Genomic DNA, 10,627 nt, shown 5'->3' with positions numbered 1-10,627 from the left:
GTGCAGGTGTGGGCACACCAGTATTGGAAGCAAAGGCTATCCCTGCTGCCGCTTGCCCTCTTCCACCCGGAGTGAGCTATGCCTGCATCACACTCTACCCCCTCCTTGCCAGCTAGGCAAGTGGCAGCAGGGCAGAGCCCCCCTTCAGAATGCTGCCGCACCTGCATCCCACATCCCCCTAACCCCATCCCTGAATCCTGTGCCCCACTGGCTGGGCAGCTTGTCCCAGCCCCAATCTCTCCCTCCCCCATGCCCCTTGCCTCCTCCCTCTCCCAGCCCCAACAGACTTAGCAGCTGGAGGCAGCTGCCTGTTTAGTAGGGCTGTGCGAGTAGCCGATTCAGAGATTTGGCCCTATTCAGCGGCCAAATCTCCGAATTTGAATTGAATCGGAAGACCCATTAATCTCTCTGAATTGAATCAGAGAGATTCGGCTATAGACTGTACAGGCAGGCAGTAGGCAGTGCCAGCAGGTGCAGCTAGGGAAGCAGCCAGATAAGCCCCAGCTTGAGCCAGCAGCCCCAGGAAAAGCTGCGGCTTGTCCAGCCGCTTGTCTAGCAGCACCCCCACCAGGAACTGGGGGAAACTGAACCAGGAGCTGGGGGAAAGCCTGTTCCCCCAGCTCCCAATCATTCCCACAGCTCCCCGATCACTCCCTACAGCTTCTCCCGGGGCTCCCAGCACTGCCTGCCTCATCCTGGCAGGGAGGCAGCCGAGGGAGTAGCTGGACGAGCCACAGCTTCTCTCAGGGCTGCTGGCTCAAGCCGGGGCTTTCCCAGGTCCTCCCACCAGCACTGCCTGCTTGTATAGTCTATGGCCGAATATCTTTGGATTCATGTTTGGCTGAACCGAATCGGGACAGTGTTTTGAATCACTGAATCAAATCACTGTCCCTCCGAATTGCTGAATCTGAAGCAAATAGTTTTTGTTCTGCACAAGCCTACTGTTTAGTCTATGGCCAAATCTTCCAAGTGGCACCAAATCTTTCAGATCCGATCTGGCTGAATCGAATTAGGGCAGTGATCTGAATCTCCAAATTGAATCACTGTCCTCTGAATCAACCGAATCTGAAGGAAATACTTGCTGCTTTGCACAGGCCTTATATACAACATGTCCCCAGATAAGATATACACCTTGTTTTTGAATGGCAGGAAAAATATTTTTCCTTGAAAATACTGGTAAGTATGGTATTTTCCCAGGGAAAACAGAGGCAGCTGCAGTATGTGTGTGTCTGTGTGTGGTGAGGCGCTAAACTGTTAACCCCTAGATGCAGAATGCTCCATATGCTACTGGCTAAGCAAAACTGCCCAACCCCTCTTCTCAGGCTGAACTGTGTGGGCAGCCAGTGGCACCTGCCAGCTTAGCCAAGGACAAGATCATCGTAGCCAGTATGACCTCTAGAGTCAGCTGAGAATACAACCAGCTGATTCAGTAGTTTCTTTCCTAGCAACCAGGGGTCAGCTCCAATTTAGAATTGCAGCAGAAGCTGAGCCCTGAGTGCCAGGGCAAAAGTTCCTGTTAAGTCAGTAGCAGCTTGTGCAATATGAGCCTCTGCCAGGAGAAAGGGAAAGTAATGTTGCACAGGGTCAACACAGTGAGAACATAGAATTCCTGTAGTTCGCATCCAGGAGCCAGGAAGCCCTGCACGCTCACTGTGTCTCCCCCACCATGCAGCATTACTTTTTCTTTTTCCTGGTAAAGGCTCCTGCTGCAGAACCTGCTATTACTGTATTTCTCTGTTTAAAACACACACCCAAATTTTCAGCAGTTTATTTTTGGAAAAGTATGTATTGCATGCAAAAACAAATGGAAACATATTTGAGTACCTGCCATGTTAATAGATGAAACATCTAACTGATTTTATGGATGCACGTAATTATTTTCATAACAAGTCAGGGAGGTATAGTATTGGATATTGCTTACAACAAATATATAAAAACCTGCAACAGAAGCATCTTAGTAAAACAGATATGGGGGAAAATTATTTAATTTTTTTTTATGATATTTCTACCCCTGGAAAATCCAATCTTAGTAAAAGCAAGATAACAGGCTAAACTATCAAATGAATTAACTCCTTAAGTACAACATATTTGTTTCTTTAAAGACAAGATAAAAGTGGAAATAGGCATGTGAAGCACTCATGTTTTTCATTTGTAGAAATTAATACTCTTCAATAACTTTCCCTACAAAAATCCATGATCTTGTTCTTTACAAAAATAAACTGCAGGGCCAACAAAATAAGTATATGAATACCATACATTTTTTAAAAACAACAGAGCACATACAGACTGCAACAATTCACTTGCTTATGGGTCCTCAAACTAGCAGCGACCCTATTGCATGTGTCCAAATGTCAAAAAAGGTTAAAGTTTAAATGTATGTACATAAAAAAGGAATCATAAACTTTATGTTAATGAATGATAATTTATTAGTCTCATGATAAAAATAAAATCTTTATAACCTAAAACACTTTTTCTCTAATCCCACTCCTCTCCAACCACACCTCCATCTCCCCCCACCAAATAAAAAAACTGAGTCCAATGACTGATAAAATACCAAGACTATAATTCAGTTCTGGATTATGACTGATACCAAACAATAAAAAATTGGGATTACACATATATTTCACTGGATTGACTGCCTTGTGGAAAAAAGTGTCCTGTGAAAGAATTATGTAGTGTCTTTAAGTGATTTTCTGCATTAGTTACGTAGAAATGCAATTCCATACTAATTACTGGAAAGCACAAATCAGCTGAAATAAATAGAAGTTTCTGCAGCCACCTATGCAATAATTAGACTTGTGATGGTTAGTTCAGTATACCAAGTATTTATTTCCCTTCATTGAAATGTTGTAGGAAAGAGTTCCAACATAGTTTATCAGAGAGAGATTTTTCCTGTCAAGCTCCTGTAGCAACAGGAAATTTTCTTTTTTTTTTACAAAAAATATTTTTATTTGGCAGAGGCAATGACAGTAGGGAGACCACCTGTCCCTAATGGGGTGGGGCAGTCCCAAAATGGGAACATCACTTCCCGGGCTAAATGACTCCAGGACAGCATTTATGCTAGATTCACGGCATTATGCAGGGACCTGGGTTTTCCGTTCACTGCAGAAAAACATAGGAAGTGGTGGATTTCCTTGCAAGGGGCTGCAGGGAGAACTACATGCATGTGCGCGCACACATGTGCACATGCCCTGGGATACAGCCCCAGGCAGTGGTGAAGAGAAGCTCCCCCAGCTGCTTGCAGGTAATTGTTTGGGGGGGGGGGCAGACTGAGGCTCCTATGGTAAGGAAGGGAATGGGGCAGGGGCTTGGCCTGGGGGCACTACCCAGTCAGGGAAGTGCATGGGACCTGGAGCAGAACTGTGTGGCTGCAGAGCCTAGCAAGGAGTGGGATGGAGCCACGGGCAGCTTGTCTGGAGGGGGCAGCTTCCCATTGCCGTAAGCACTCCCAGGGAAGGCGGTTTGTGTGCATGCCCTCCCCCACAGAATTTGTGCATGGGGCAGAGGAGGATGCAGGCTTGGGGCTCCCGCCCTGATGTCCTGCCCCTGGGAGCTTCGTGCTGGCCGCATTAACATGGTGACAGGCTCCGAATCTTCGCAGCAGCAGCAGTGCAGGGTTGTGCCCCTAACTGCTGCTTAGCAGGCAGGTGGTCCATTGCCATGGCAGCACAGCCAGCACAAGGCTCCTGGGCACAGGACAGCAGGGCAGGGAGCCCTGAGCCTGCAGCAGGCAGCCTGTATCCACTCCCACTCCCCATGGACTCTGCTTGGCTCTGTTCTGGCTATGCCATGGGGTAGGGGTGGGGAGGGGGAAAGAGGCGAGTGGTAGCCCTGTGTCCATCTTTTCAATTTGTAAAGGTGGTCAACCCTAAGTGAAAGTATTTTTCTTATATCTAGAAAACCTTTTTTCTTCAGCACATCATGTCCATGTCCTGGCCATATGCACAAAATTACATTTCATTTTCTGCTGCCCCAGGAGATTAGAAGACAGGATCTTCCTCTGATAAACTATATGGAAACTCTTTCCTAAAACATTTCAACTGCAGGAACAGAAAATTTTGGTTTCAATATATTGAACTAACCATCACAAGTGTAATTATTGCACAGGCAGCTACACAAACTTCCACTTACTTTAGTAAAAGAATAACGGACATCAAAACTCGTAAGCACCAAGATACACTATTTCTCTGAATAGAGAAGCAGAGACTGAAATATTCAGAAGCAGCATACTAAACAAGAGCTACTTACATGAGAGAAAAGATGAGTTTTGTTTCATTTTATAAGATACACAAATCAATTGTTCATGTAAAATAACGGACACCAAAAAGTAGCTTAGATTAACTAAAAAACTGAAAATTAATGACAACTATGTTTTACCTGTATAGGAAAAGATCTTTGGCCAGACGCTTGGGCCCAATGATTTTGAAGATAATTTCATACGTTTCAAGTGCCTTCCGATGAACCCCACCTGGCAAGGCTGGATGAAGACATTGTGCTAGACGCTTACCTATGGTCAGCTTTTTTGGTACTACTTGGTACTTTGCATTGTTTTGTAAAACCTGGAAAGAGACATTACCATTAAAAACCCAACAATCAGTTTGTGTCAACTGCTCATTTTACCAATTAGTTCCTACACAGGGTGGAATGGGCTCATATGGCAAGCAATCCATTTTAAACACCACCATTTATGAGTTTTCAGAATCTGTCTTGCCAAGTTGAGTTTACAGCATGAGATACTTCATTTGAACACCTGCCATAAGCAAAATGATGCAAGTATGAGTACTTAAATAGGTACAATTTTACTCAGAGCAAGCCCTACATGTAAAGAGTGTCTCTCATCCATGAAATCACAGGACTAAAATTCTAGCTGTCACTGTAGGTTGCCAAGCAAGCAAAAGCAAGAGGACTACTGACAACCTCTTTCAAAGATAGTCCAAACACAACAACTTTAGTTTATGAAGCCACAACAGAATGTGCAAAACAGAAAACCCTAGAACAAGGGTTAGTAACTTTATAGCCTGCGAAGGACCAACCTAGCCCAGGGTGGCATGGAGATTGCACAGGATATAGCTGTGCTGTGCGACCCATCCCCTCTGCAGCAGTCACCTACACAGCCCACCCTGTGCTTATTTTCACAGGGGCCATGAATTAACAGTGAGAGTAAGCGCAAATGGCTTTGGCATCCCACGAGGTAGAGACCTGCAGCAGGGTACTGGGTCACCTACCCCTGCCTTGGACTTCACTTTTAAGCCTGGAACATAAAATAGCATTTATGTTTTTGGTAATAATTAGTTTTTATTCTGTGCATGAAAATACTGAGAATCACCATAAACAAATTAAAAAACAAATTTTAATAAGTAATGGCTACTCTACGATCCTCAGCAACTAAATCAGTGCTCCCAAATTACTACCGCTAAACAGCACTTCTTATAGGATCAGAGCTGGTGCTCGAGTGCCACCTAAATTTATATTATTATATAATTTTATCATACCAACTGATAGTTAAGATGGTTACAATGTTTTGAGCCTCACCCCATGTCCCAGACTCAACCAAAACTCACTGTTAATTTCGGAAGCACCAGAACCATAGGACTGGACTAATATTGTAATTAAAAATATTAATTTTGTAAAAACATTTAGAAGTAACAGCATTCAAAATAAAGACAGCATTACCAGTTAAAAAGAGATAAAGGCAATGAATAATGGATTTGCAGTTTATTTCTATGAAAAATATGATGGTCCTTCATTTTTTCCTTATGAACATTGGTTCTACTGGAAATGATTAAATACATAGATAATACATCCTTACCCAGCTTTCTTTTCCAATAGTGCCCTATCAGTAAAGGGCAAATAGGTTTTTTGTCTGTAACCCCTTTTCTGCCTTCCCCTCCCCTCCCAACCCAATTAATAAGGAAAAGGTTTTTCTATAAACCTTCTATAGGCACACTTCATTTTTGCACAGAAAAACACATACATCAGTCCAAAATTGTGAAATATTTCTACTCACTCCATACTAAAATTTTTCCACCAGAGGATCTCAGTTACATGTATTGCCTACAGAAAAAGTTAACCTCTGGCTCAGTGATTGTCAACCTTTTTAGAGGACTCAAGGTACCCTTCATAAAACTCAAGACACCCCTCTTTAACATTTTTGAATTGAAAAGAACCCTATTTCAAAAACTTATTTATTACAGTGCTTACCTCCCTGTAGAGGGGTCAGCAGCGGGAGTGGGGGAGCCTGAGCCAGCCTTTATCTGCTTATCTCCTTATACAGGGAAGCTGAGCCGTATCTGCTTATCTTTTCAGACCTCACTTATCTCTTACCTCCTGCAGTACCTCTCTAAGGATCTTGCGGTACCCTGGCTGAGAATCACTGCTCCAGCTGAATTGAAGCTAGCTTCCCATAATAAATCCTATTTTGAATCATGCTTTCTTTTTGTGAAATATTATTACTTAGCAACTGAAGCAAATTTTAGTTCTGGAAGATAGTTCCTAATTGTTTTAGATAACTATGGTTGAAAAATACCAGTAGTAGAAACACTAATTCGTTGGCTTCACCAAGGATTATGCCCTTAGAAACTAGCCTCAGAAAGTGCTATTAGCTGAACAGCTCATTTGATGTAGAAGTTGACCAGCTAAGTTACTTTTGAAAAAAATAATAAAATTTTAGATAATCAGAATCTTATTTTTTTTATATTAAGAACTATGCCTCAAAACTTGTTAACACTCCTCAATACCTGCTGCTTCTTTCAGAGTGTGTTGCAGTCATACCTTGTTTAGCTTTCCAAGTGCTGATATCAAATCTGCCCATTCACTGGAGTATTCAAAGTTCTTTAGTGCTTTATCAACTGCTGCTACATAGTTTCTATATTTGGAGTCACTCAGTAGCTCAAGCTCCTCTGTGTTCATCCTCCTACAGAGTCCCCACTAGAGACTAGCTTGCAATTCATGAAAAATCATTACCTGTAAAAAAAAAAAAAAAAAAAAAGGGAATAATTCTTTTTCAGTCACTACGTTAAAATAAGTGTAGATATATTTCATAAAAAGAGCTTACAATGGTCTAAGAATCAAGAGCTTTTCCTTGCAGAAGATTTTACAGAAACAAGAATAATCAGGCTTAACAAATTATGACAAACCTATGTATTCTGTACAGATATTAAATGCATTTCCAAACAGGTAAATGGTCACGTTTTGTTCCATTTTAAGAGATTCTGACAAAATAGTCAGGTTTATAATTCTAAACAATACAAATATGGAGGCATGACTCAGATAATAACTAAAGACCCTCCAACCCTATATTTCTGACATGTATGACAGATTCATATTATCAACAAGTACTGCTTCTGAACTACACACCATAATTTTCAGTCAGTGGACATAAAAACATCTGTACCCCATATTTACTTTAATACAAAAGACAACCCTGAATATATGACAACCCCCAATAATTAGATTCTATATCTGGAACATTTATAACTTTGTTATGATTTTCCAAGTATATAATCTAATTATTGGAGGTTTGCCTTGAATTTGTACCCCTCCTACTGCTACAGCAGGGAAAATAAATCTGGCGGGGGATCAGGTGGTTCCCTTGTCATTTGCCCTCCCCACCCCCCCCGCAGCCCTTCCTCCCCTTCTTTATTATCAGATCCTGTTTTCCCCAAGCACATGGACGTGAGGGGCAAATATGAAAACACTGACTCTGAAATATATATAGGTAGTTCATTCAGAATTGATAGTTTACCTTTTTTGAAAATGCTGGAAGTTTTAGCACAGGTGCACTATAAACAAACGTTTGTACCTACTTATATGTACCTACCTAGTTGTACAAACTATGCAAATTAGTCCAAAGCTGAAAGGCTCATTATTTATCATATAGTTGACTGGCCTAGGCCTCAGCAGAATCAAGTGTTTCAAGCCATGGTGACCCGACAGCTCAACGCTGCTCAGTATGAATGTGTACTCCAGATAGCCGCCGCAAAGGATCCACATGCTAATTAACTCACTGCTCATGACTGGGCTAGGGAAAGACATTACACATAAACTGGTTTAAAACTGTAACAGAACGGATGTTCAATACACATAAACCAGTTTGAAAATGGCTGAAACCGGTTTGAGATAAACCTGGTTGAATGTAGTATCAGACTTAACTGATTTGGGTCAAATGAGTTTATGTAACATCTGCCTCAGACCCCTTCTTAGTTCAACTTAAACCAGAGTCCCTCAGCATCCCAGATGCTTTGCAGCCCTGAGCAGGGCTGTCCCCACCCCTCTGCTCCCTGGCTAGAGCTCTGGCAGACTTGTAGGCACAGCAGTGTCTGCCTGGCTTCCCCTTGCCCAAACCTCCCCACTTATAACTCTCTGCTCAAGCAGGGATTCCCTCCTCCCCTCTCCCACATCACAGACAGTAGGCAACATGTGGTATGCTAGCTAATGCTGACTGGGGTCTGTGTAAGGCAGACAGAACAAAGGCAGATAGGACAGTGTCTGCTTAGCACATTTTGGAGCTAATCAGCAGGTCAATCAGCAGGAATGTTCCTCCATTCTTTGCTTGGAAAAAGTTGTTTAAGAAGAGCTTGAACTAACGCGAGAGGCTTTTGTTTTCTTGATGGAGTACTAAATGCTGTGTTACTCCCTTTGTAACTCCTTGCTGTGTAACTAAATGCTGTATAACTCTCTACTGGCTCCCTCGCTGGTCAGGAGCAGCTGGGGGATGGGGGGCGGAGGGTCCTCCCTAATCAGAGCATCCTACTGAGACCTAGCCATGCCACCCCTCATCTCAGCACTGTGGAAGGGAGGGCTGCTCTAGCGCCCCCTGGCTTCTAGCCTGAGCCACTGCAGACATATGCCTGCATTTCTTCAATCCAGAGAGAATGTCTCTACGGTTATAAACCGGTTCAGCCTAGCCAGGTTAGAATAACCTCCAAAGATTGACTCTATTAAGGCTCGGGGTTTTTGAATGTCTGTTCCTAGCCCAGGCGTTCTTGTCATGAGTCTTGGGATGATCCAAAAATTTGTATACAGATGAGGCTTAGGGCAACTTGGTCTGGCTACGCCTCATGAAGGGTGAAGCCATACTAATCATATGCAACAGGGTAAGAGAGGAGGTGACAGAGGGATTCTGGAAACTGTTTGTGGCTCAATTTGGTGATGTTTACTAAACATTTAAAGCTGGTGAAGAAACAGGAATAATTGGAAATGGGAAAGAAAGGTACAGCTCAGCTGTGGGTGGGAGTAAAGAAATAAAAATGTATTCAGTGAAGTGGCTCACCATGACCTGAAAGAGTCAGCACTGAGGGGGACAGCATGCAGTGAGCACTACCATGTATCTTATTCAGATGGTCTGCACTAACTTAGTCTTGTACTTAATCAATTTCACTATCGATTTCCATTACTGAGTTCATACTGTTTTTGGCAGCAGTGTACTGATAGACAATACATTTAATGAAGTTTCCTCGTATGTGAATATAAGACTAGGGGTTTCCCCGGCATGCTGACTGGGGGGGAAAAAAAACGTCATCTTATATTTGAGTAAATACTGTATTTATCACTGTATGTCTACAGATGTGTGCGATGCCTGCTCTGATGCACTTTAACTGCAGCATATAAGAGCAGACTTGATTAAGTCTGCTGGTGTGTGTTAATTTGCATGTTCCAGCACCTCAGTGTCTCATGTATTCAGCACCCCTGTACTTCAAAATGGTGACGAGGGCATTTTAATTAAAGCTTGTCAAACAAACTTTAGTTAAAGGGCCCCAGCTGGCATTTTGAAGCACAGGATGCTGAATACATGAGATGCCATGGGTGCTTTAATTAGAGTGGCGCCCAAGAGCCACTCTAATTAAAGCTCCCCCACCCAAACACGTGAAGTGGCCCTATATCCTTGCATTTTCTTTCTTCTTTGAGTTTACATTAGAACAACTTCCCATAACTCTTTTGAAAAAGTGATTCATTTTCCTGCATTTCATTTCTTGTCAAAGCAAAGAATGAAAGATTTTGGCAATACGGTTGCAAAACATTGCTTGTTAGGCTCTTGGGTCCTCCCTTACAAAGTGCTCACAGTTCCAAGTTGGCAACACACATTGTTATAAACTACTTTTGTATATTATGCTTTCATAAGATCTTGCAGTGTTATGAAGTAAGTGAATCCATGTACATACAGGTACAACTTTTAAATTTTTCTTTGTAACCAGAATCACCAACACTCTATTGAACATACTTATCATCCTGGGCTGGCCTACACTAAACTACATGAGATTCTCCGATTACAACAATACAGTGACACACCATTTCAGGGCTTACACCACTTACCTATGTTTTATTTTAATTTAACTGATTTTTTTCTCCATCATTTCTTACAGAACTTTGACCACAGAAAACCTTCTAAAAACTGTTTTGAATTACACTCCAAAAAGGTAATAAATCCAAATATAACTAGTAGCTACAGAATGATATTCGCTAAATTAGCCTTTAGAGATTTCATAGACATTAGGGCTGGAAGGGACCTCGGAAGATCATTGAGTCCAGCCCCCCACCCAAAGAGCAGGAAGTCAGCTGGGGTCATAGGATCCCAGCAAGATAAGCATCCAATTTACTCTTGAAGGTGTTCAATGTAGGTACTTGAACC

General features: G+C 42.4%; 1 protein-coding gene across 6 annotated transcripts in view; it reads right to left on the bottom strand.

Annotated features, from left to right (window-relative positions):
• The window catches only part of DOPEY1 (dopey family member 1), a 115,597-nt gene that overhangs the window by 86,214 nt on the left and 18,756 nt on the right, over positions 1-10,627 (bottom strand). For all 6 annotated transcript variants that reach the window (XM_019537675.1, XM_019537680.1, XM_019537676.1 and 3 more), the window contains exons 2-3: positions 6,772-6,963; positions 4,378-4,559 (exon numbers count right to left, since the gene is read on the bottom strand). In XM_019537675.1, the coding sequence (XP_019393220.1) occupies positions 4,378-4,559; positions 6,772-6,909 (320 nt within the window). In that variant the 5' untranslated portion in view covers positions 6,910-6,963. The remainder of the gene's footprint in view (positions 1-4,377; positions 4,560-6,771; positions 6,964-10,627) is intronic.

The sequence above is a fragment of the Crocodylus porosus genome, unplaced genomic scaffold (assembly GCF_001723895.1).
Source record: "Crocodylus porosus isolate Cpor-Errol unplaced genomic scaffold, CroPor_comp1, whole genome shotgun sequence".
Lineage (NCBI taxonomy): Eukaryota > Metazoa > Chordata > Crocodylia > Crocodylidae > Crocodylus > Crocodylus porosus.
Note: the sequence above shows the minus strand (reverse complement) of the source record. Positions and strands in the feature narration are given on the sequence as shown.